Source organism: Orycteropus afer, unplaced genomic scaffold, assembly GCF_000298275.1.
Source record: "Orycteropus afer afer isolate SDZICR_OR568_19922 unplaced genomic scaffold, OryAfe1.0 scaffold00172, whole genome shotgun sequence".
In the NCBI taxonomy this organism is placed as follows: Eukaryota; Metazoa; Chordata; class Mammalia; order Tubulidentata; family Orycteropodidae; genus Orycteropus; species Orycteropus afer.
In genome coordinates, this window is record NW_006921759.1 from 2,605,260 (window position 1) to 2,632,652 (window position 27,393).

At 36.3% G+C, this 27,393-nt stretch overlaps 1 protein-coding gene across 1 annotated transcript in view; it reads left to right on the top strand.

Moving 5' to 3' along the window:
* The first annotated feature begins 238 nt into the window (after positions 1–238).
* The window catches only part of SEC31A (SEC31 homolog A, COPII coat complex component), a 71,487-nt gene continuing 44,332 nt past the window's right edge, over positions 239–27,393 (top strand). The window contains exons 1-13 of the mRNA XM_042781789.1: positions 239–341; positions 1,977–2,100; positions 4,180–4,378; positions 7,931–8,026; positions 8,990–9,130; positions 11,202–11,344; positions 12,999–13,098; positions 16,348–16,509; positions 16,709–16,861; positions 19,589–19,819; positions 21,231–21,305; positions 22,779–22,817; positions 23,297–23,374. Of these exons, the coding sequence (XP_042637723.1) occupies positions 239–341; positions 1,977–2,100; positions 4,180–4,378; positions 7,931–8,026; positions 8,990–9,130; positions 11,202–11,344; positions 12,999–13,098; positions 16,348–16,509; positions 16,709–16,861; positions 19,589–19,819; positions 21,231–21,305; positions 22,779–22,817; positions 23,297–23,374 (1,644 nt within the window). The remainder of the gene's footprint in view (positions 342–1,976; positions 2,101–4,179; positions 4,379–7,930; positions 8,027–8,989; positions 9,131–11,201; positions 11,345–12,998; positions 13,099–16,347; positions 16,510–16,708; positions 16,862–19,588; positions 19,820–21,230; positions 21,306–22,778; positions 22,818–23,296; positions 23,375–27,393) is intronic.

The following is a 27,393-nucleotide window of genomic DNA, read 5'->3' on the forward strand; positions in this document are numbered from 1 at the left end:
CTCAATCAAGGATCTCCTACATAGATCCCCTTCCAAGTGGATGATAGTGGTAGCTGCGCACCGTCTATTTCTTGCGGAAATTTCCCTTATTTTTAATAAAGAATATTCCTGACAAATGATCCCTAAACCTGATTGATTCATTTGTACCTTGGTGTTGCTAAATATTATAGTGGTTTGTTCAGTATGTTTCTATGTAAATTATGTTACTTTAGTCTATGACACATATTTAGTATGTTCTATGTGGAATATTCTCTTCAGCAGGATGAAGTTAAAGGAAGTAGATCGCACTGCCATGCAGGCATGGAGCCCTGCCCAGAATCATCCCATTTACCTAGCTACAGGTGAGTTTGAAAGAGAAAATTATAAGAGTAACCTAATCTTTTCTGTATCTGCCTTATTTGTACTTGTTCTTTAAGATTCAGTTTAAGCTTCATCTCCTTTGGAAAGCTTTTCTTTCCCTGGCAGGATCCCTCTATCCTCTTTATCTGCTGAGTTCAGTGACTTTCTATAGCAGTCGGTACATCATAGCATTGATCATTATCCTAGGCTGGGTTCTCTAGAGAAGCAAAACCAGTGAAGTTTATATACATAGGGAGAGAGAAAGAGATTTATTTTTAAAAAATGGCTCATGCAGTTGTAGGGGCTGGTAAGTCCCAAGTCCATGGATTAAACATCAAGTTGGAGGCATCTCCTGACTCACGCAGCTGCGGGGCCTGAAGAACTGAAGATTGGCAGGCTGTATAGCAGGCCGCTTGCTTCAGAGGCTGACAGATCTAAGACTGGCAGGTAAAAGGGCAGATTGTTGGCTCACAGGCTACAAAGGCAACAATCCCAAGATCAGCAGGCAATACAGCAGGCCAGTACAACTGAAGATGACGACAGGCCAAGTGCAGGATCCCAAATGCACAAAAAGCCAGATATCTTTCCAAAAACTCTTCCATATATACTAGGAGCAGGCCATAGCCTGAAGTAAACTCCCTTTCAGCTGATTGCTGATTGACTGCTCATAGCAGATCTCATCATGGGGAGTAATTATACCGTAACTGCTAAGCCACTTAGAATCCTGAACCAGCCAAGTTGACACACACCTGTTAACTACCACAATTGTGACAGTGTCTTCCCACTTAAAGGGATTGTGTTTTGCTCATCTTTATTCCTCTAACATTAAGCACAATGGCTGACATATAAAGATAGTTAATATAAGTTTGAATGATGGAAGAGCATTTTTTATGCCGGTACTTTCATGTGAAAAAGACTTAGGTTTATATCATTATGACTATAAGCAACCATAAGGAGCCCTGGTGGTGTAGTAGGAGCTCTGGTAGCATAGTGTCTTAGGCATTTGACTGCTAACCAGAACGCTGATGGCTCAATCCCACCAGCCACTCCTCGGAAGGAAGGTTGGGCAGTATACTTCCATAGTGATACCGCCCGGAAACCCAAGGAGTTGCTATGAGTCAGGTTTGACTTGACATCAGTGAGTGGTTTTGGTTTGGTGGTGTAGTAGTTTAGGCATTTGGCTGCTAACCTAAAGGATGGTAGTTCAAACCCACCAGCTGCTCTGCAAAAGAAAGATGAGGCACTCTACTTCTGTAAAGATACAGCCTTGGAAACCCGATGGAGGTTTCAAGGGAAGTGCTGTGAGGTGGAATCCACTTGATGGCAGTGAGTTGTTGTTTTTTTTTTTTTTTAAATAAGCAATTATATAAATCATGCTACTGGTTTTTCGAGAGAGTCTTTAAGAAATATAGAGGCTTAAAAAATAATACTACCCTTACAAACTCTAGCCCTGATTGTGCCAGAATCTCATTGCCGTTGTAATTTAAGTATCTGCTCAATGACGTGCTAAGATTTCCAGCTGTTACTGCAGCATTCATGAATGAGATAATAAACATGCTTTTAATTTTGGTTTTGGGTGGTTTTCTCTGAGTCTTTTATTTTTGTATGTGTAGTTACCATAAATGTATTTTCTATAGGAACATCTGCTCAGCAGTTGGATGCAACATTCAGTACCAGTGCTTCCCTCGAGATATTTGAATTAGACCTTTCTGATCCATCCTTGGATATGAAATCTTGTGCTACTTTCTCCTCCTCTCACAGGTATGAGGTTCAGCTTTAAATTCTTATGATTATTTAATTGTGCTTGATTTTATAGGTGATCCCTACTTTGTCTATAATTGTACTATTATTAGAAATTAAAGGGAATGCCATCAGTAAGATGTAATATTTTGTGGAAAAGCATGATTGAATTTCTTTTGAAGTAAAAGAAATGTTAATGTATTCTATTGATTTTTTTATTACTGACTGTTATGTGTAGGGTAAGAGAGACTCTAGTTTCTAGTATTTTTTTTTCTCATGGTATAGTGGAGTTACTTTTATCTCCTTTATTTTACATGTTTACAAGAAAAGGTCAGTGTGACTCAAAAAAGGAGTAATTGGATATATAGTAAAATATTAATAGTTGTCTTTATAGGGAATTTTTATTTCCTTTTTTCTGTTTATATTTCAAAATATATTTCACAAGACTTCTTGACATGATTTCTGATACAATAGGCATTTAGACCACCTTTTCAAGTATTTATGCCATATTGTAATGCATACAAAGGATATTTTCATTTCAGTAATAAAATAAGTTTTATTGCTTCAATAGCATGGCAGATTTTGGTGAAAAGATTGTACCTTAGTACCTTAGCTAATGGAATGCAGCTCAAATCATGGTGTCTCATGGGACCTCATGTACTCTTTTTTAAAAATTTTTATTGTGATTTGGGTGAAACAGTATCTTACATACACTTTGTCTCATGACATTGACTGCAATTTCCCACAATGCAACAGCTCCTCTCCCACTTCCTCCCAATAATTACCTCATCCCTCCATGCACTCCTGCCCCCTGAGCTGTCTCCCTGTGCATACGCAGCCCTTCTATTCTCCCATGATTGGTCTCTCCAAGGAGTGTATCTGCCTAATGTAAATGTTCAGCTCATATGCCTGTCTTTTGTTTGGCTAGAAGCCACAGGTGTGAGTTCATTTCCAGACCTGAAGGGCAGCTAGGGGCCATAGTCTCAGGGGTTCCACCAGGCTGTATCAGACCAGCAAACCTGGTCCCTTTTTTTCAAATGATTTTGAGTTTTGTTCCACATTGTTCTCCACCTCTATCAAGGATTTCCTGCATAGATCCCCCTCCAAGTGGTTGACAATGGTGGTAGCGAGGCACCATCTAGTTCTTCCAGTCTCATAGTCATGTAGGCTGAGGATCACATGGTGTACCAATTGCTTGGACTAATTGTTTCCATGGGTCTTTGGTTTTCTTCATTCTTCCTTGCTCTGGGTGAGGAGAGAAGACCCATCATTGTATCTAGATGGCCTCTTGTAAGCTTTTAAGATCCCAGTCACTACTTGCCAAAGTAGGATGTGAAACAATGTTTTTGTGTAGTATGTTATGCCAGTTGAGCTTGATGTCACTTGTGACCATGGATGGAACCTCACATACTTTTAAGAGAATATGTTAACCCTCCCAATGTGAACCCCAGATACCTTTTATATAGTAGTTTTTCTCACTGGTACACTACATATACTATACGTATAGCCACCTTCACATTGCATCTCCATGCCAGACTATAAAATTTTATTCTCTACTAGTAGGGGATCTTGGTGTAATAGAATTTTGATGTCACTTTTCTAGTGTCATAATATGTTGTTTTCTTAGAAAAGTTCAAATTTAACATCTTTATTATTTAACAAACTACTTGCTAGTAAGTACTTTTGTGGAGCAATAGAGTTTATTTATTTTTTAAGGGAGGTGGTTGATTAGTTCCATTTACAGGAGAGCCAAAGATGGCTTAGGAAGATTAAGTAACTTCTCCAGGGTCTGACAGTTTCTAAATGATAAAACCATTCTCAAGCCTATGTTTTTTGACACACAAATCAAAGTGATTCTATATTACTTCTACAAAAGCTTTTACTCTTAAGGATGAACAGAGGAAAATAAAATCAAGTATGTTGGTACGAGTACAAATAAAAATTAAAATGCCATTTCATCAAAGTTATACACAGTTATTAGGAGGAGAAAGGCAGCACTGTTTTTGGAGTATTTGTGAAAGCATAAATGATTAAATGTATAATTTCAAATTGTTTTCTTTGACTTCAAGAATGAGTTATTTTATTCATTTTGTCTTAAAGGTACCACAAGTTAATTTGGGGGCCTCATAAGATGGACTCAAAAGGAAATGTCTCTGGAGTTCTGATTGCAGGTGGTGAAAATGGAAATATGATTCTCTATGATCCTTCTAAAATTATAGCTGGAGACAAGGAAGTTGTGATTGCCCAGAATGGCAAGCATACTGGCCCAGTGAGAGCCTTGGATGTAAACATTTTCCAGGTTAGGTGTTGATGCTTATAAATAATTCTGAAAATAGGTGCAGCTATATTTTGAAATATGACTATGAATTTACTTTGCCTCAGTCTTGGAATTGAAAACTAAAAATGTTTCCTGTATAACTTGATGAGTAAGTGATGTATGTTTGAAGAATGAGTTCAGAGTTAGGTTCAGGATGAGTAATACTAGCTCAGAGAATTGGGAAATCAGGCCGGTAGGTTTAATTCTACAGGACTGGAGCTTTCACTGCCAACTAATTGGATCTTTTTTTTTTTCTTTTCTAGTTTCTTTTTTTATTTTATTTATTGTTATTTGGGTGAAGATTTACAGAGCGAATTCACTTTCCATATAGCAGTTCACATATGCTTTGTCTCATGTCATTGACCACAGTTTACAATGCAACAGCTCCCCTCCCACTTCCTCCCCATAGTTACCTCTTCCCAGTGACCGTCCCTCCATACTCTCCTGCGCCCTGAGCTGTCTCCCTGTGCATAAGCAGCCCTTCCTTCTCCCATGATTGTTCTCTCCAGAGCATGTGTCTACTTGAGGTAAATGTTTAACTCACATGCCTGTACATTGTTTGGCTGGCAACCACAGGTGTGGGTCCAATTCCAGACCTAAAGGGCAGCTAGGGGCCATAGTCTCAGTGGTTCCACCAGGCTCTATTGGACCAGCAAACCTGGTCCCCACCTTCTTTTTTTTTTTTTCCTCCTAATTGGACCTTTTTTAAAAAGAACATTAGCCCTATATATTAGAAGCCATGCCTTTTAAAAGTCTGTGCCATTCCAGTAAATAACCATTACCCAGCTGACTCTATGGTATCTGTTAATTCTGTTTTATTTGAGAAATTCTGTAATTATGAGAGATTACTACTCTGTTAAATAAGTTGAAATTTAACACAAATGTAATGCAAATTTTACAAACAGGCAGTTAAGATTCTTTAATTTCCCACTGTTACTATAAACATAACTAAATGTTCATTATATAAATGCATAGGATAGTAAAGATCTCAAGTTCATAGCCTATTAAACCCACCACCATAGAGTTGATTCCAACTCATAGTGACCCTACAGGACAGAGTATAACTGTCCCATAGGGTTTCCAGGGCTGTAAATCTTTATGGAAGCAGACTGCCTCATCTTTCTTCCACAACATAGCTGGTGGCTTTGGACCATCGACCTTTTGGTTAGCAGTCAATTGCCTTAACAACTACACCTACACTAGGGCCTACACTAGACTGTTACACTATAACAACCACAAATGACTATTAAAGTAAGAAACTTTTAAATAATTTTTTCTTATATTTTGAAATTGATAGAATATAGAAATACAGAAACCTAAACTTCTTTATGTCCGCAACTTGTAGAGTCTTCTCTTCATACATATAGATAGCTGTTGCTTTTATTAATTGGGTTCATTAGCTGTTTTGGTAAAAATGTCTTGCATTATATGTGATACTGTAACAGGGGAAAAAAAGACCCCAGATTCAAATAGGTTTAATAGAGATGCTTTTATTAAGCCTTAGGACAAAGACAGTCATCCAGGATGAGGGAAACCTCACCATACAGAAAACTAAATGGAGTCTGCTGAGTCATGGCCTAGAGCTAATTATATATGGTTGAAAACAAAGAGAATCATCACAAAATCATGACTGGTGGCAAGTCGATTCATAACCATTCTAGGTGGGACTGCAAAAGGTGGGGGAGCATGATTGGGATACTGTGTTAAACCGGGTTATCTAGAGAAGCAAAAACCAGCAAAGCTTATATATATATATATATATATATATATATATATATATATATATATATATAGAGAGAGAGAAATTTATCTTAGGAAAATGGCTCACAAACGTATAGAAGCCAACAAGTCCAAAGTCCCTGGAGCAAACGTTAGGCTGGAGGCTTTTCTTCTGCAACCGCAGGGGCCAAGAAGCTCAAGGCTGGCAGGCAGTACACTGGCTGTTGACTCCAACGAATGATGAAGCCAAGATCTCCAGGCTGAATGGTGGACTGCTCACTCAGGGACAGTTGTAGAAAGCACAAGAGAATCCCGATCGACAGAAGAATGTCTCTCTTCCCAGGATGTCCCTGGGTATCCTGGAAGCAGGCACACCCCTATGGAAACTCCCCCTGAACAGATTGGCCACTTAGAACACAGTCTGATCCCATCGTGGGAACAACCACACAGAACTGGGGTCCAGCCAAGTTGACACACAGCTCCAACTAACACAGATACATACATAATTGAAGCTAGAAAAGGGTTACAGGATTGGTTCTGCCTGGCAAGGTGGTAGTCTGGGTAGGCTGTGACTCATGACCATGCAGCTTGAGTCTTAGCCACAAGATGGCTTCCAGATAACCAAGACCCCAACCTTAATTTAAATTAGAAAAGGGCACACTCAGGCAAGTTCTCTAGTTCTTTGTGTGAGCTTTCAACCACATTCTTCTGAAGGCAAACTGCCCCTCCCTAGGTTTGTCCTGGAACTTGTGTGTGCATTGCCATGTTGTTTTTGTTATGTACGTAACCATAGTGCTGGTTTAATGGTCAGGAAGAACTGAAATGGTGTCTGAAATTTATATCAAGCCTCAAAATGAAGTTAAGGGTCCCACTGCAGACCACAGCCTTCCACAAATGAAGTGCTTTAGAATTCAAGCTGTAATACAACTTCTCTCGTAGAATTGCTCTTTTCATAGTTACGTGCTAGTTGGTTAGAAAAGAATATATGAGAGTGACAATAAAAGATGGAGGTTAATCTGTATAGCTCATTATCTTTCTCTGTACTTCATTATCACAACTTCAGGGTCTTTCTGGGCATACAATAGAGATAGCTTATGAATATTGCCACGTGGAACAAGATTGAGTGTAAATGAATTAGGAATACATGAATATTTAAGACGAGATTGTACTAGCATTATCTAGATTGGCTCCAGAATCTGGCTTTGAGGTATCGTGAAAAAGATGTCTTTTGTTTTAGAATTCAACTATTTATCTGAAAGCGATAATTGATAACTTTTTGTTATCATCTGCTGTCAGAACACTTGTCAGAGATGCAAAGCCACATGGGATAATCCCTGCATGGTTTTGTGGTTGATTTTTTAAGAACTTACCTATGTGATTGTTGTTATGTTGTTGTTATGTGCCATCAAGTCAGACCTGACTCATAGCGACCCCTCCTTGGGTTTCCGAGGCAGTATCACTATGGAAGTAGATTGCCCCATCTTCCTTCCGAGGAGTGACTGGTGGGTTTGAACTGCCAGCCTTCTGGTTAGCAGTCAAGGGCCTTAGGCACTATGCTACCCGAGCTCCTACCTGTATGATTATTCTTTGTTAATGTTTTTATTATAAGAAGGTTCTCTAAACTATTTAAATTTCGCTTAAGAATTATAATGGGTAATTATTTAGGCATAGTGATTTCACATGTACAAGTTTTGCTTTTTTAATTAGGTAGAACAATTGTATGAACTAAAACTGTAATTTATTTCTAGCTCTTAACTGAGTTATTCTGAGTTCTCTTAAGTGTTCATAAATGTTATTGAGTTATTTTTGTTGCAGACTAATCTTGTAGCTTCTGGTGCTAATGAATCTGAAATCTATATTTGGGATCTAAACAATTTTGCAACTCCGATGACACCAGGAGCCAAAACACAGGTATTTCATTGATTTTGATTAAGAAATCTGAAGAAAAGCTAACCAAAAGTGGTTCTTCTGAACTTACTTCAGTTTTAACTTTTTCACATAAAATGTATTTTTAAGCTTTTCACATAAAATATATATTTAAAAGTATTGTTTAGATGTCATTAATTTTTCTTCTATATAGTAAAATATTAACAAATACATTTCTTCAACACATTAGTGAGTTCTTCTTTCAACAACAAATTACTTACTCAGCAAACACCTGCCAGATACTGTTCTGTGTACCAGGAATACAGAAGTGACCAAAATGGACAAAAATCATTAATAATTTCTTTAGATGTAATTATTTCTGTACTCTTTGTGATAGCTACTCTTTATTTTAACAAAACATAATCATGAATAAAAACCATAAAATGGAAAAGGAAACTTCTTTTTTAAAACAAAAAATCTAAACCTCTTTTTCAGTATATTCCTTCTGTATAGTTTGGGTAAGAACAGTGCTTTCCCTTCCTCCTTGGGTTTCTTTGTATTATATAGACTACTCGGTTTGAGAACCTTTAGACTTGTCCTTAACATTTTGGTGATTTGAGAGGTAGCATAATGGTAGTATATACTCTGTGATTTAGAAAGTGTTTTCCTAATGGTCCAGGCTCTGCTTACTTGTCTGTCATCTCAACCATCTGCTTTGTGGTATGTTATGTACTTTGTGACAGTTGCAAATAAAGGATCAGTGCTTGGTTTATAGTAGGAGCTCAAGAAATGCTTGTAGAATGAGACAGTATTAAACAAAATATCTGAAGTGGCATGTACATGTACTTTAAATGGAATTGTATATTTTGAGAACTTAGGATTATAAAGCAAATTTGTGGAGTGAAATAATCAGGTTTAAGTCATCTAATTTTTTAAAAATGAAATCAGATTTTGCAGATAAATCTGATGAAAATCAAGAAATGATTTTTAATAGTTTGTTCCTTCTAGCCCCCAGAAGATATCAGCTGCATTGCATGGAACAGACAAGTTCAGCATATTTTAGCATCAGCGAATCCTAGTGGCCGGGCTACTGTATGGGATCTTAGAAAAAATGAACCTGTCATCAAAGTCAGTGATCATAGTAATAGGGTAAGTATACGATTGATTTGTGACAAACATGTTGCGTTTCCAGTGTAGGTTTTCCTATATTGTTGCAGTTGGAAACAAAATATTTGTGACACCAAATTCTTTTCATTGATTGTCATATTGAAATGAAAGGTATTTTTCCCTTGGAGAAAATAATAAAGTTCCTATTGTACCATGTTGGATATTATGAACGATGAGAAAGATTAGTTAATCAAAGAACTTATCTTTTTGCTTTACCAGGTGTTTCAAAGCATTGCAAGAACTGTTTAACACAACCTTAGCTTTTTTCAAATGTAAATTTTCCTGCTAGGAATTTTATTTTCATTTTTCCGAAGTAACATTTTTCAAACTCCTGGATTTGTCTCTTTATCTAATTTAGGTACTTTCTGATACATGTTACTCTATACCACATTAAGTTTTCAACCTTACAAATTACTTCATATTTTGTCATCAGGTCATTAAAATAACTTGGACACAATTTGTTGTTGTTGTTATGTGCCGTTGAGTTGGACCCGACTCATAGTAACCTCTCCTTGGGTTTCCAAGGCAATATCACTATGGAAGTTTATTGCCCAACCTTCCTTCCAAGGAGTGGCTGGTGAGTTTGAACCACCAGCCTTCTGGTTAGCAGTCAAGTACCTTAGTTACTATGCTACCAGAGCACCCTGGACACAATTTAGGGTCTTTTTTTTTTTTTGCTTGTTTTTAATTTGACTAACTAGTTTGATGTCCTCCAAAATGAGCTCGCCTAAGTCAGGGAATACATATAAAACTTTAAAAACAACAATAGTAACAGCAAAAACTACTTAGAAGAATATTAATCAGGAGTTTTAACACAAAAGTTTCAATGGAATAAAGCATACAATAAACTTTTCAGTCATCTTTTGGAGCATTTAGTAGGATCTGAACTTTTAAGTAATTCTTAGTAATAATGTTCATTTATCCCATGTGAAAATTTAAATTGTTGCTTTAGACATTTTGCTTTAATTTTCCTGATAGAAGAAAGTTGCTTTTGTTTTCTATTTTTTTTTATTAAAGTCTTTTTATTTTCATTTTTCTGAAAGTATTACATTTTCAATTTGTATAAATTTGAATTATATAAATATTTTTGTGTAAACCTTTTCCCTAGTTAAAATTTTGACAGTAAAATTCATTTTCTGGTGTAGAATTATTCTGGCTTAGAAGGATTTGTTATGTATCACATAGCTGAATGAATTCAAAACACTCCAACATTTTACTTTTTTTTTTTCCATTGTGGTTTAGGTGAAATTTTACAAAGCAGATTGTTTTACATTCAGCAGTTCATAGACATATTTTGTTTTGTTATACTGATTACATTACCCACAGTGTAACCTCTCACCTCCCACTTCCTCCATGTGGTTACCATTTCCCTGTGTCCTTCTTGCCTGTGCATTCTTGCCTCCCTATCTTTCTCCCTTTGCAAATGCTGCCCTTTCGGTCTCTCATGGTTGATTGTTCTAAGGAGTACATCTCCCTAGTGTAGATGTTAAGCATAGGCCTGTCTGTTGTTTGGCTGAGAGTTAAGCCATGGGAGTGAGTTCACTTCCAGGGCTGAAGAATGATTTGGGGCCTTAGTCTCAGGACTTTCACCAATTTCTATCAGACCAGTTAAGTCTGGTCTTTTTTATGATTTTAAGTTTTGTCCCACTTTTCTCATTTTGTCCCATTTTTCTCCCACTCTATCCAGGATCTCCAAGTTTGATCCCTTTCTGAGTAGTTGGCATTAGTAGCCAGACATCATCTAGTTCTTGTGGTCTCAGGATCATACAGGCTGAGGTTCTCATGGCCATTAGTCCTTTGGATTGTTTCCATGCATCTTTGATTTTCTTCTCTTCTTTGCTGTGGGTAAGGAGAGACCAATAGTTGCCCAACATTTTACTTTTAAGATTCTAGTAAAATTTAATCTTTTTTTTTTCTTTTCTTTTTATTAAACTAGGCCTGAGCTGATATATATATTTTTTTGTTTGATTCAATGAAGATATATTCCTCAATTTTATCTTGGCTTTTCATAATGTAATATGATTTATAAAATGTAAGCCTTAACTGTCTGTAGATGCATTGTTCTGGATTGGCATGGCATCCTGATGTTGCTACCCAGATGGTCCTTGCCTCTGAGGATGATAGGTTACCTGTGATCCAGATGTGGGATCTTCGATTTGCCACCTCTCCACTCCGTGTCCTTGAAAACCATGCCAGGTATCATGTGGCCAAGGAATTTGATTTGTTTATTCTTAAATACAGTTACTTATTACATTGAATTACCAGATAAGCTCTTACTCATTTATTTATTTCCTTTTCAATTTTAGAAAATTTGCTTTGTCTCTCTCTTTTAAAAGTTAAATGGTTTTGTCATACTACATTTTATTTTAAGCAATAGTTACTTGCTTTACTATACCAAAAAATTGTGGCTGTATCATATCATAATAGCATGAAAATGTGTTAAAGGATTTTCAAGTAATAATTAAAAAACCAATATTCCCGTATACCACAATCCTTTGGGACAACGCTTAAAATTTATTATGTGGTGGTGGTGACTCATGGTGACCCCACATGTGCAGAGTATAACTTGCCCACAGGCTTTTTAATGCTATGACCTTTTAGAAGCAGATCACCAGGCTTACTTCTGACACCTCTTGGTTTGAACCACCAACCTTTTAGTTAGTAGGCTGGTAGTCCAGTGCTTAACCATTTGTGCCACCCAGGAACTCCTCAGTTTTAGTTGTGTTTGAAGAAAAAAAACTTTATTTTTATTGTAGTTTCTAGTATTTTTTTTCCCCATGGTGTATCAGTGGTAACTTTCCTTCTTTTGTATTTTAATTCTGCTCTTAATTTTTGAAAAAAACAGGAATATAGACGAGACAAAATGTTAATAGTAGTTTTCTCTGGATGATGACAATCAGGTGACTTTTATTTTCTTTGTGCTAATCTGAATTTTTTAGACTCTTAAATACAAAAAAAAAAATAATACTTTTGCAATACTAAGGGTTAAAAAAAATCTAAAAGTTCTTAAACTTCAAAAAGAACTATAAAATCACTGTAAATTTGTAATACTTATTTATGGAGCAAATTTGTTGTCTTTTAGTTAAATAAACTGTTTAAGAAAGAAATATTTCTCTGATAATAAAGGCTAGAAAATATTAACAAAAGAAAATGTGAAACAGTCACATGTCTCACCCTTCTGTAGATAAAGCATTTTATTGTATGTGTCTGATTTATTTATATATATATAAGGTGACATTTGTTTAAATAATTAATGAAATTTATATATATAATTATTATATATCTATAATTTTTATACAAATGTCTAATTAATATATAAAAAAACTCACTGCTCTTGAGTCGGTTGCAACTCCTGTTGACCCCTCTTTGGGTTTCCGAGGCAGTTATCTCTACAGAAATAGATTGCCCAGTCTTCCTTCTAAGAAGTGGCTGCTTGTTTGAACCTCCAGCCTTCTGGTTAGCAGTCAGATGCTTTAGGACTATACCACCAGATCTCTTTATTCGTTGTTAATAACATAGGATAGTAAGAAATAGCTTTCTACAACATAATATTTAATGTTCTATGCATTTTCCCCATCAAAGGATGAGCTGTAGTTTATCATAACACAGGCCATGTTGTTGGATAATTACTTTTTCATTTTCGATGTCATACACTCTACATTGTAGTGAACATCTTAGCATCCTTGCAGTGATCAAAGAGCATACAAATTACTAAATTACCTTCCAGAATTATTGCGTTAGCATTTATTTCCATCAGTAGTGTGGAAGAATCTCAAAAGAGTGTATGGAAATAATTTTAAATTTGCTTTTCCCAAGATTAAAATTTCTTGATCCCTTTGTGTTTTTATAGGGGGATTTTGGCAGTTGCTTGGAGCATGGCAGATCCTGAATTGTTGCTGAGCTGTGGAAAAGATGCTAAAATACTCTGCTCCAACCCAAACTCGGGAGAGGTATAGGAAAGAAATGTTTGTAAACTCATTGTAATATTTTTATCTAGCTGATAAGAAATTTTCCATATGGATTCTTAGTGTATTATTACAACCAAGGACTTGTAAGGGTAGATGAAGTGTATGTGAAATGTTAATTCAGCAGAGATTTTATCAGAAACATTATCTAAGCTCAGCTATTTCAACTAGAAAACTCAAGTTATTAAATACTATATTTGAAACTAGTAATTGGTCCCACATTGCCAATAAAATGAGTTTACCTAGAATCAAAAATATTTAATTTATTTTGCATGTAATACTGTATAGTATATTTGTCATATGACCTGCCTGTTGAAATTCTGCCCTTAGTAAATATAAATTCAGTATAAATATAATTTTATTTGCTTTGGTTTATGTGCTAAAAATTTGTTTAAACTATTACTTTTTTTTTTTTTTTAATTGTGATTTGGGTGAAAGTTTACAGAGCAAATTCCCTTTCCATACAGCAGTTCACATACACTTTGTCTCATGACATTGACTACAGTTTCCCACAATACACCAGCTCCCCTCCCACTTTCTCCCCATAGTTACCTCTTCCCTCTGTCCTTCCCTCCATGCACTCTTGCCCCCTGAGCTGTCTCCCTGTGCATACACAGCCCTTAGATTCTCCCATGATTGTTCTTTCCAAGGAGTGTGCCTGCCTAGTGTAAATGTTCACCTCATATGCCTCTCTTGTTTGGCTGGAAGCCGCAGGAGTAGGTTCAATTCCAGACCTGAAGGACATCTAGGGGCATAGTCTCAGTGGTTCCATCCAGCTCTATCAGACCAGCAAACCTGATCCCCACCCCCAGCCACCCCCAGATGATTTTGATAAACTATTACTTTATCATTCTTCTTAATATTGAACAGTTCCTTTCAGTAGTGGGCAAGAGACTGTAGACTTTAATTACAGCTTTTAAATTCGACTTTTACCTTTTCTAAATTAATGTAGGTTAGTGCAAGTGCTAAGGAGCTCTCCTGACTTATTTGGCTTGTTGTTGTTGTTATGTGCCATCGAGTCGACTCATTTGGCTAGTAACCAAAAAGTCAGTGGTTGAAACCCACCAGTTACTCCACTGAAGAAAGATGTGGCAATCTGTTTCTGTGAAGATCACAGCCTTGAAAAACCCTATGGGACAGTCCTACTCTGTTCTGTAGAGTCACTGTGAGTCAGAAACAACTTGATGGCAATGGGTTTAGTATTGCAGGTGTTTAAAATACAGCTTTTTAAATATCCCTAGTACAGTGTTAGTGAAAAATAGCTTTAAGAGATTTTTTTTTTAAATCTATCCTGATAAAATAAAAATAAAATAAAATAAAAATAAGCACATTTGGATTCTAGTGTAAAATTTTCATATGCAGCAATGTCAGTAAGAATATAGAAATATTAAAGTTAAGGGGAAACACAAGAAAAAAATACATAATTTATCTCTTATGACTTACAGAAAAAATAATAAAAATCATGCATTTTACACCATACTTTACCAAATAATTTCAAAATTATGGAAATTACTGGTCTGTCGTAATTTTCTCAGTTATGTAATTTGATAAACTGATTTTTTATATGTGATTAGTTATATGTTCTTGGCCTTTGAAGGAATAAACTAAATAAACTTTAGTGAGTGCTGCATCTAAAAAACATTAGTAGATTTTTTTATTCAGAGGCAAATTGGAAGTAGGCAAATGGTGGTCAGTGGCGTCAAGCTGAGAGTAATTAGTCGTAGTGGCCCATTTAATCATCATAGACATGAAAAGGCTAAGATTTTTTCACTAAATTTATTTTTCTTACTAAATCACAACATTTTAAAAGCTACATGAAGCCCATTTGACTTCTTTCTTTCTTTCTTTAAATTTTTATTGTGATTTGGGTGAAAGTTTCCAGAGCAAATTCGTTTTCCATACAGCATGTTTCATGACATTGACTGCAGTTCTCCCCACAGTGTAACAGCTCTTGTCCCACTTCTTCCCCATAGTTACCTATTCCCTGTATCCTTCCCTCTCACACACTCCCTGCCCAGCTCTCTCCAGGTGCAAACACTGCCATTCTGTTCTCCCACAATTGATTGCTCCAAGGAGTATATCTACCTAATGTAAAGTTCACCCCATATGCTTATCTGTTGTTTGGCTGGAAGCTGCAGAAGTGAGTTCAGTTCCAGACCTGAAGGGTATGGGCCGTAGTCTCAGGGATCTTACCAGGTTTGCTCTATCAGCAAACCTGGTCTCTTTTTTTATAATTTTGAGTTTTGTTCCATGTTGTTCTCCCACTGTATCCAGGATCTCCTGTACTGATGCCCTCTGAGTGGTTGACAGTGGTAGCTGGGCATCATCTAGTTCTTCTGGTCACATGGGCATATAGGCTGATGATCACATGGTCTACTGTTACTAGTCTTTTGGGCTAATTGTTTCCATGTGTCATTTGACTTAATTCTTGAAGTGACAAAACTTTTTGCTCCTTTGAAAAGCAGTGACTACTACATTTTAAGTTAGAAACAATCATAATATTGTAAAGGTTTTATATCAGTCATTTTCTATAGTTCTTTTCTTTATTGAAAGAGGTTATGATTCTGTATTGTGACTGTGACAGTACGAATGATGTGCATGTCTTCTTTCTTGACTAAAAGCCAGATCTCTTAGTGAATTCTTCCCTCTCAAAATTATCTATAAAACTTCATCTGCAGATAAAAAGTCTAAATATGGTTGATTGAGTCTTGGCAGGCATATACAGTTGAACAAGACACCATTTATCTTAAGTTTAATGAGTTAACTCAGAATTTTCTGGTTTTTTGGATGCATCCACTAATACCATTTCAGTAAAAGCAGAAAAAACTTTTTTTTTTTTTTACAATATGCTTGTTTTGAATGTGATTGAATTTTTTTAAAGTAGCATTCTTGTGTATCATAATAGACCATCATAATGGACTATTCTTATATTTTTAAAATCTTAGTTCTGTTTTTCCTGGCTAAAGATACTTTCTAAAAGAAAATGTTTGATTTAGCTGTTGTTGTTGTTGTTGTTGTTATGTGCCGTGGAGTCAGACCCAACTCATAGCGACACCTCCTTGGGGAGGTTATCACTATAGAAGTAGATTGCCCGACCTTCCTTCTGAGGAGTGGCTGGTGGGTTTGAACCGCCAGCCTTCTGGTTAGCAGTCAAGTGCCTTAGGCAATACGCTATTTAGTTGTTTGGTTATAATGTGGCTATTGCATTTTCTGACCTTTTTTTTTTTGGCTTAGGTGTTGTATGAACTTCCCACCAATACACAGTGGTGCTTTGATATTCAGTGGTGTCCCCGAAATCCTGCTGTCTTATCGGCTGCTTCCTTTGATGGACGTATCAGTGTTTATTCCATCATGGGAGGGAGCACAGATGGTTTAAGGCAAAAACAAGTTGACAAGGTAATAGGAAGAGTTACGGTTTTGATTATAATGCCTGAAAAAAATAATTCTATTGTGTGGTGATTTTGAAAATGACTTTATGGCTGAACAGTGCTATTTAATTAAATAATTACTTAAAAATTTCTTGGATATGACTAGGAAAAAAAAAGCATTGTAGTCTTGTATAAGTTACAGATTCTCACATTATTGTTTTCTTAAGCTTTCGTCATCTTTTGGAAATCTGGATCCCTTTGGCACAGGGCAGCCCCTTCCTCCATTACAAATTCCACAGCAGACTGCTCAGCATAGTATAGTGCTGCCTCTGAAGAAGCCACCCAAGTGGATACGAAGGCCTGTTGGTGCTTCCTTTTCAGTATGTGAATTTTGTTTTATGTTCTGTGGGCACAAAGGACTTTTTATAGAGTTATTATTTTTATAATAGTTGTTACATTTCATAGAGTAATTTCTTAGGCCTCTCCCCCTTTCTACTTCTTTTCCGTCAAGCTGTTGATTATAGGAAGTTCTAAACTTGTCCCAAAGTAGAAATAATGAGTGCCATTATATCCATCATCCATCTTTTAAATGGTTAGTGAGTTTGACTTCAAGTCACAGAGAAGGCTGGTTAAAATGTCAGCTTTAGTACTACCAGAAGTTGCTTTAGAGGTTATAGGTTAGATGTACAGCAACAGAGGGCCTTGTAAGAAACTAGAATATAGGTTTCATGAGAGTTGGACCTTTTGTTTGCCTCTATATCCCTGACATCTAATTCAGTAAACAGTTTTTTAATTTCACCTCTCACTCCTTTATTAGGTAACCATTATAGACAGATCTAGGTAATATAGGGCCTTCTTTGAGGGGTCAGGCAGCTTATCCACATGGAGTATACGTCTGTGCAGCGAGACAGATATGAAAAGAAGGCTTAAATCATGCTCCAAGCATGGACCCATTTCTTCCCTGAAAATTGCTGTCAGTAATTCCTTTCCCCAGGAGAGTGGGAGGGACAAAGAGAGGCTGAAAGCATTCTTTCTTGCAGACAGTAAAATTAAAATTCCCTTCAGTCTATGCTGTATAGATTCGTGAGGGATAGGATGTCAGTGTTCCACTCCAGCATCCTTAGGTTACCATTATTGAAGTTTTGGAATTTGTATAGTTATTTTTGTGATTACCTTTATAAATGTAAATAATTTACCTAAACTTCCATGTCTGGATATATCAACTTTATATAGTATTAATTGAAACTCTTCTGTACAATATTAAATTAGTACACTTAACACTTCCTCCTACCTTTTTTCTGATTTTTTTTTAAGTTACATTATTATTTTTACATTACTAAGTTCTTTTAGTATATATTTATATTGTATTCATTAGTAATGTCTTCAGTGCTTTGTTTTGGTTGATTTAAAAAAGATAATGACTAACAAACAGCATTCTCTTACTGTAATTATTTAATATTCACTACAGAACCAAGTAAAAGAATAAACAATCATCTTGTGAAATCTAGTTTAGATCTTGCTTCTGGGTATAATTTTACTCCACCTTCCCTAGAACTCAGTGGTTTTGTCCTTACATGAAGTTCCATATCACGTGTGATATCATCTGCACATCATTTAGCACTTTAGTGTGCCCATTTTATTTTGTTTCCTTTTCATGTTAGGTTCCCTAAGAATAGTAGTTTGTGTTTTCTTATATCTTGGTATTTCCTATACTGCCTGGTGTAACACACACCTTGAGCATAGACATTTAATAAAATAAGTTTATGTAAAGCCAATAGTCCTTGTATAAAACATTACTGAATGTGAGGACCCAAATTTGGTCCTGTGTTTCCTTCTTTCCCTAAATTTATTTTGTATGAGTATGTTAGAAGATATTAACTGTCTATTGCTCTGTACAAGGAAATATACTAGGTATTTTAAGAGATAAAAGAATAAAGCAGACGCAGGGCCTGACCTAAAACAATTTAGATGAGACAGGTATGTATCGTTGAGTCAGAGATATGTTATTGTTTTTATGTGCCGTTGAGTCATCTCTAACTCATAGTGACCTTATGTACAACAGAACGAAACACTGCCCAGTCCTGTGCCACCCTCAAGATCCCTACTATACCTGAGCCTATCACTGCAACCACTGTGTCAATCCATCTTGTTGAGGGCCTTCCCCTCTTTCATTGACCCTCCACTTCACCAAGCATGGCATCCTTCTCCAGAGAATGGTCCCTTCTGACAAAGTGACCAAAGTAGGTGAGACGAAGCCTGGCCATTCTCACTTCCAAGGAGCATGCACTTCTTCCAGGACACATTTGTTAGTTCTTTTAGCAGTCCCTGGTACTCATCATTTGCCAAGACCACAACTCAAAAGCATCAACTCTTCTTCAGTCTTCCTTATTCATTGTCTGGCTCTCACATGCATATGAGGCAATTGAAAATACCATGGCTTGGGATAGGTGCATCTTAGTCTTCAAGAGCATCTTTGCCCTTCAGCTCTTGAAAGCAGTCTTTTGCAACAGATTTGCCCAATGCAATATGTATTTTGATGTCTTGACTGCTGCTTCCATTGGCATTGACTGTAGAACCAAGTAATACGAGGTCTTTGACAACTTCAGTCTTTTCTCCATTTATCGCGATGCTGCTTATTGGTTCAGTTGTGAGGATTTTTGTTTTCTTTATTTTGAGGTATAATCCATACTGCAGACTGTAGTGTTTAATCTTTATCAGTAAGTGCTCCAGGTCATCCTCATTTTCAGCAAGCAAAGTTGAAAGTTTTATGGGGAGGTGACATTTGCTGGGCCTTGGAAGATAGGTAGCATTGAGTATATGGAAGGGAGTAAAAATAAGTAGGTGAAAATTGGGGATCACAATAAATAAATAGTATATTTTACTAGAAGAAGAAGAGAGTAATTGAAGGTTGTGTGGAGAGGAAGAGAATAATTGAAGGTTGGGACCAGATAGTGGAGCATGAGAGTGAGTGTATCAGTTAATTTTATTTAAATTTTTATATGAGTAGGCAACCGTTCTGTCCTTTAACAAATTTTCAGTACACACTTTTTTTTCTTGGCGCCACATCCTGTGGTTCACGGTGATTTTGTTCATTTGTCCTTTTGTAGTTTGGAGGCAAGCTGGTTACCTTTGAGAACGTCAAAATGCTATCTCAGCAGGGAGCTGAGCAGCAGCACCACCATGTGTTCATTAGCCAAGTTGTGACGGAAAAGGAATTCCTCAGCCGATCTGACCAACTTCAGCAGGTCGTGCAGTCACAAGGATTTGTCAGTTACTGTCAGAAAAAAATTGAAGCTTCTCAGACCGAGTTTGAGAAAAATGTGTGGTCTTTTTTGAAGGTAAATTTGTTATTTAAAACTTCTACTTCATTATCTGCAAATTTAACTATTCCCATTATATTCTGAATTAGTCTTCTGATTAAAGAAATAATTGGAAGAGTGTGATTTCAGGTACTGTACGAAATTTAAGCAACTTCACGAAGAGCACATTACCTAGCTTTTTATGGCAAGAGTTCTTCCATTTCTGCTTTGAAACACCTAATACGAAGTACCTTTATAATAAGCAATAAACAGCTCTAATTAGGTGAGAGAGATACAACAGTCCATGGATCGATTTTTAAAATTAGAACATAGAATATTTAATTTCAGTAATAAATTCAGTTTAGAAAAATAAGAAGGGAGAGGCATAAGGTAAAAAGGATAGAGGCATTTCAATATCTTGCCTTTAAGAAGAGAGGGAAAAAAATTCCTTTTACTGAGTTGCATTTATGACAGTAAAGTAACAAAGAGAATTTCCTGATTGATTATTTTATTTCTACTGCAATGGCTATTTTCTACACTGAATTTTCCAAAGAAAAGATACTTTTAAAATGGGCTTAAATTTTTAAATTATAGAATTTATTTTTATATCTTTATAATTATTAATTTGGGAAAAGAAATTTCAGGAAACTGGATGTTTTACATAGTGGTAATTATATATTCATGTAATCTTTGGACATGAGGTAGTTTGTATTTGTAAAAATTACAGTTCAAAAATAAGCTTGATTCAGCTAGGTATAATTAATTACTGGTATTTAAATAAGTTCTATTAAAATAACTTATTTAAACAAAAAATTATTCATTGGGCTTTTTTTTTTTTAATGTGACTTGAGTGAAAGTTTACAGAGCAAATTCATCTTCCATATAGCAGTTGACATACACTTTGTCTCATGACATTGACTGTAATCTCCCACAATGCAACAGCTCTCCTCCTACTTCCTCCCTAATAGCCACCTCTTCCCTGTGTCCTTCCCTCCTTTGCACTCCTGCCCCCCTGAGCTGTCTCCCTATGCATACACAGCCATTCTGTTCTCCCATGATTGATCTCTCTAAGTGTATTTAGCTAATGTAAATGTTCAGCTCATATGCCTGTCTTTTGTTTGGCTGGAAGCCACAGGAGTGGGTTGAATTCCAGACCTGAAGGGCAGCTAGGGGCCATAGTCTCAGGGGTCCAGCAGACTCTTATCAGACCAGCAAACCTGGCCCCTTTTTTTGTGTGTGATTCTGAGTTTTGTTCCACATTGTTCTCCCACTCTATCCAGGATCTCCTACATAGATCTGTGTTGGGCTTTTCTTATAGTAAGGTTTCTATTTGATAATTATAGACTTTAGCTATGTTTAATGATCTTATTTAGAGTTTAAATTAATTATTATGAAAATTAGGACTTCAAATGCAAGTATTTTATTTTCAAGAGTATATCTTTTTTAAAAGGTAAACTTTGAAGATGATTCTCGTGGCAAATACCTTGAACTTCTAGGATTCAGAAAAGAAGACCTAGGAAAGAAGGTAAATTTTCAGAGATGTAATGGCTTGTATTTATGCAAAAAAAATTTATGTACATGGATTTCTTAAATAAAGTTCTACCAAAACCAAAAAACCAAACCTACTGCCCTCGAGTCAGATGCAACTCATAGCGACCCCTTCTTGGGTTTCTGAGGCAGTGTCACTAAGGAAGTAGATTGCCCAACCTTCCTTCCAAGGAGTGGCTGGTGGGTTTGAACAGCCAGACTTCTGGTTAGCAGTCACGTGCATTAGGCACTACACTACCAAAGCTCCTTTAAAACCCTATAGGGCAGTTCTACTCTGACAAACATGATGTCACCATGAGTCACTCAGAGCCAACTTGGTGGCAGCTGATTTAAAGGAACCATGAAAATTTGGGTACTTCTGTTTTATGTAGTTCTCTAAAATGTTAATACAGACATTGAGGTTGGGATTTCCTTTTTAGAAAGATACAGATGGCAGATATAGAACATCTGAAGGTGCTTATCTCTTCGAAGCTTGAGTGGAGAGAGGAAGGACATAACTTCTGAGAGAAAAGCAAACATAGAAACATATAAATGGAATTGGAATTCTTGATCTTAGCTTAAGTGATCCAGCTAACAATCTCTGTAACTAGTAGGTATTTTGGAATAGAAGTAATTTATTAAAATTTCCTTTTAAAAAGAGGAAATAATATTCTAACTATATAGTTTTCTTCTCTTAGGTAGATTATATTATTATTATTCCACATTGTTCACAACATCAGTAGCAGCAGTGAAGATACCCTGACTTTGGAATACCTTGAAGGAAATAGTTTAGGTTCTTTTACTGTATGAGTTCATCCTCAATCTTTGAAAATGGCTAAAGCTTTCTGTAGTACTACAGAGTTGTATACATGGTATAGGTTGGACTCTGTAGGCAATGCCATGCACATTGAAGATTAATGCCCCTTTGAAGTCAGATAAACCTAGAGTCACATCACAGTCCCACTGCTTCCTGGCTATTTCTTTTCTCACTCCTTTGGAGTTTTTACATTTATCATATTGGTCTAACCTTGATGGTGTAACTTTTTTAGGTTTGCAAGAGATTAGTATGAATGTTGAATTGCACGCCTGATAGCAAAAATGAGAAAATAGAATGCGATTATAAAAATACTTCTAATAGCAGTTTTTTCCATAATGAGTACTGGAAGGAGTATTTTAATAACATTAATTGTAGTTAATTTATTTAAAACGAAGTAGAAGAAAATGTGCTTGCTTTTGAGGTTAGTTTTGAGATTGAACAGCAGAATAGGATAACGTCTGAGCAATAGAACTCTATGTGAATGAAGCTAGAACTATTGAGAACTAGATCTGAACAAATACTCTTTCTTAAACACTACCCCTTAGCTGAACTTTGTGGTTTTTGTCAGTAAGAATGGAGTAAGAGAGGTGAACATTTTCTGTATACCCTGAAAGTGAATTCTACTTAGTAGGTGAGTTGTTATTTTTATTTCAGATTGCTTTGGCCTTAAACAAAATGGATGGACCTGATGTGGTAAGAAGGCTTTAAAAAGAGCTGCATTCTGAAATTTGGGTTTGGGTCATAACAGATCAGGAAATAATAAGGAAATGAAAAATGTGTCTGTTTTATTGTCTCACAGTGTAAAAGTAAATGCTTCTAGATATTTTAATAATTTAATAATTCTTATTTTAAAATAGTGTAAGTTTACTGATAGATTCTTCCTTCTTAATGTGTTTGAGTTTTGCAAAAGAGAAGAAACTAAATCAATAGTTGTTCAAATACTTAAAGATCTTTTTTGTTGAGGGATATTTGGTAAGAAAGATGGAGGTGTTACAATATTGCTCTTTACTTCTCCTGTAGTGGTGTTTCTCAAATAAAATTACTCAATACTACTTCTTATGATTAAACTAGCTCTGAATGTTGTTGGTTGGGTCTTTTGTCTTCCTTGTTCACTAATACCCTTTTAATGCTACATTCGTCAACTTCCTTTGTAATTGTTTTGTGTACCAAAGGCTCTTAAAGGCTCTGACCAAGTAGCACAGAATGATGGGGAGGAGAGCCCTGCTGCTGAAGAGCAGCTCTTGGGAGAGGTATTTATTTATTTATTCATTCACTTTTAATTATATTGGACAAATACATGACACTTCAAAAAACCAAGTATCTCAAAATTGCTTAACCTTGAAATATGGAAAATTATGTGCACTACCTGTTCAAGAATACAGTTGGAGTATATTACTTTCTTAGAGATGTCTAGTCTAGGAATCAATTTACCTAAACTGACAGAAGTATTATCTCTGAACACTTTAGTTCTTTAACCTAGCTTCTGGATTATGTGTTATAAATTTAACAGTTGAGGTAAATTGGACTTAATTTTATAGATATCAGAATATCAAACTGAAAAGAGATTTTATTTGGAAATCCACATTGCACTGCATGTAGAGTTAATGTTTTTTTCTTGATATATTAATATTTAGGACCCACTCTCCATGGGATAGGTTCCTGAATTGGTCCTAAACTTTAAGTCCAAGAATATATCACTGAACTGTCATGATTTGCTATAAAGATATCCTGAGTTCTCTTTGGCAGGTTTGTAATTAAAAAGAGTCCTTGAACACAGAGTTGTATCATTGATTTTTTTCCTTTTAATTTTCTGGGTTTTTTAAGCCTCTAATAGATAATTCTGTAATTTTCTTTTCTTACTTTCTGATTGTATTTCAACTTGGAAAAGTGATCAACTAGTTCTTGTTTCTCATTTCACTTTTGATTTTTTCATTGTTCTTTGTTGTACGGGGATACCCTGACTCTGTGGAATGTTTTTTTTATCACCTTTTACCATGGTATAAAAATAATTGATGAGTAAATTTAGACTGTCACAAGATGATTATAAAGAACATTTTCCTTAGAAGTAGAGCTTCTAGCATTTATTTACCAAAGAAACAAAAGAAGTGGATAAAATCTTAACAAAAATTTTTAACTGTTAGGCTATATTAAAGAAATGTATTTTCAATTATGTACAACTCTATTAACTGTTATCAAGTAGAAGATCACTAATAGATAATTACACTCATGAATTTTATAGGTAAGACTAATAGATAAAAAAACAATAGTCATCAGTGAGTAGTGTCAGACTACTTGAAAAAATTTTCCTCTTTAATTGTACTGCTGTTTATCAAACATGGTAGCTTATATAGATATTTAGTACATAATAAATTGGGACGTTTTAGTATTATGTATATTTCAGAAGTCCATAAGTAAAATTTGTTCATTGTTTTTAGAAAGCAGATTTGAAAAATAATGAATTAAAAGAAAGAAAAATACTTTTTTAAAATAAGTTTGTTTGAATGTAGTTAGACCACTATCTCTGATGTATTCTTTAATGTGAATAATTTACTATTACCAGTTTTTCTACTTGAGTTTTTAAATTCCTAAATGTTTCTCTTTACTTGGGAAAATGGAATTAGGGTTATAATTATTCTCCTATAATGATCAGTGCTAATTAATTAGGCAGGGACCTAAGAATAGGCAGCGAGGTGGGAAGTAGGGAGAGGACAAAAAAAAAGGCAAAGGGGACCGGAACAGATTGAGGAGTCAGCTGCAGGGACCCAGGTGAAGAGAGGGAACCCAGGCCACGCCCCACAAGGAGCGAGGTGGGAAGACTGGGAGAGGACAGAAAAGGCAAAGGGGATAGGAACAGATCAAGGATTCAGCCACAGGGAGCCAGGTGAGGAGAGGGAATCCAGGCTACCCCCTACAAGCAGCCAGGCAGGAAAAAGGGAGAGGACAGAAAAGGCAAAGGGGACTGGAACAGATTGAGGAGTTAGCCTCAGAAATCCAGGTGAGGGTGGTTGGAGGGGTTTCCAACAGCTAAGGGAAACAGACTTGTCTGTCGGTTTGTCCTACTGTGGTGATGTGTTCTGTGAGTCTTGAGGCTGTGCCACTGGTGTTTCAAACCCAGTGGGGTGCACCTTTTGCACAGGTATCAGCCCGGCTTGCAGACTGGACAGACTAGGAAGAAGGAGGAGGCCATCCACTTCTCAAAGAATTGGCCAGGGAAAACCTTACGAATAACAGAGAAACACTGTCTGATACATTACTGCACAACTTTATGAATAGTCCAGAAGCATTGTCCAGTACAGAGGAGGAAGATGAGTCACTTAGCTTAGAAAGCTCTCAAAGTAGTACTGGGAAAGAGCTCCATTATCAGAGTAAAATCAGCCTTACTCATATGGATAAGGTGAAGCTTTCGAGCCGTCCATTTGCTGACATGGCACCACTCAAATTGAGGAGAAACAGCTGCGAACATCCATTAATAATTGGAACATGGAATGTACGAAGTATGAATCTAGGAAAATTGGAAGTTGTCAAAAATAAAATGGAACGTATAAAGATTGATATCCTAGGCATTAGTGAGCTGAAATGGACTGGTTTTGGCCATTTTGAATCAGACAACCATATGATCTACCATGCTGGGAACGACAGTTTAAAGACGAATGGTGTGGCATTCATCATCACAAAGGATGTTTCAAGATCTGTCCTGAAGTACAGTGCTGTCAGTGGTAGAATAATATCCATATGCCTACAAGGAAGACCCGTTAATACGACTATTATTCAAATTTATGCACCAACCACCAAAGCCAAAGAGGAGGAAATTGAAGAATTTTATCAGCTTCTACAGTCTGAAATTGACCAAACATGCAATCAGGATGTGTTAATTATCACTGGTGACTGGAATGCAAAAGTTGGAAACAAAGAAGAATTACTGGTAGTTGGAAAATTTGGCCTTGGTGACAGAAATAATGCTGGCACTGGTATGGTAGAATTTTGCAAGACCAACGACTTATTCATTGCAAACACCTTTTTTCAACAACACACATGGACTTCACCAGATGGAACACATAGGAATCAGATTGACTACATCTGTGGCAAGAGGTGATGGAAAGGCTCAATATCTTCAGCCAAAGCCAGGCCAGGAGCTGAGTGTGGAATAGACCATCAACTGCTCATATACAAGTTCAACTTGAAGTTAAAGACAATTAAAACAAGTCCACAAGAGCCAAAATATGATCTTGAATTTATCGCTCCTGAATTTAGAGACCATCTACAGAATAGATTAGATGCATTGAACACCAGTGACCAGAAACCAGATGAATTGTGGGAGGATATCAAGAACATTATCCATGAAGAAAGCAAGAGGTCACTAAAAAGACAACAAAAGAAGAGAAGACCAAAATGTATGATAGAAGAGACTCTGAAACTTCCCCTTGAGCGGAGAGTAGCTAAAGCAAATGGAAGAAATGACAAAAGAATTGAACTGAAGATTTCAAAGAGCAGCTCGAGAAGACAAAGTAAATTACTATAATGAAATATGCAAAGACCTGGAATTAGAAAACCAAAAGGGAAGAACATGCTCGGCATTTCTCAAGCTGAAAGAATTGAGGAAAAAATATAAGCCTCGAGTTGCAATATTGAGATTCTATGGGCAAAACATTGAATGATGCAGGAAACATCAAGAGAAGATGGCAGGAATACACAGAGTCACTGTACCAAAAAGAACTGGTCGATTTTCATCCATTTCAGGAGGTGGCATATGATTTAGAACCAATGGTACTGAAGGAGGAAGTCGAAGTTGCAATGAAAGAATTGGCAAAGAACAAGGCTCCAGGAATTGACAGAATACCCATTGAGATATTTCAACAAACAAATGCCGCACTGGAGACACTCAGTCGGTTATGCCAAGAGATTTGGAAAACAGCTACCTGGCCAACTGACTGGAAGAGATCCATATTTGTACCCATTCCAAAGAAAGGTGTTTCCGCAGAATGTGGAAATTATCGAACAATATCATTAATATTGCATGCAAGTAAGATCTTACTGAAAATAATTCAAAATGGTTGCAGCAGTATATTGACAAAAAACTTCCAGAGGTGCAAGCTGGATTCAGAAGAGGATGTGGAACAAAGGATATCATAGCTGTTCTCAGGTGGATCTTGGCTCAAGGCAAAGAATACCAGAAAGATGTTTACTTGTGCTTTATTGATTATGCAAAGGCATTTGATTGTGTGGATCATGACAAATTATGGGTAACACTGAGAAGAATGGGAATTCCCGA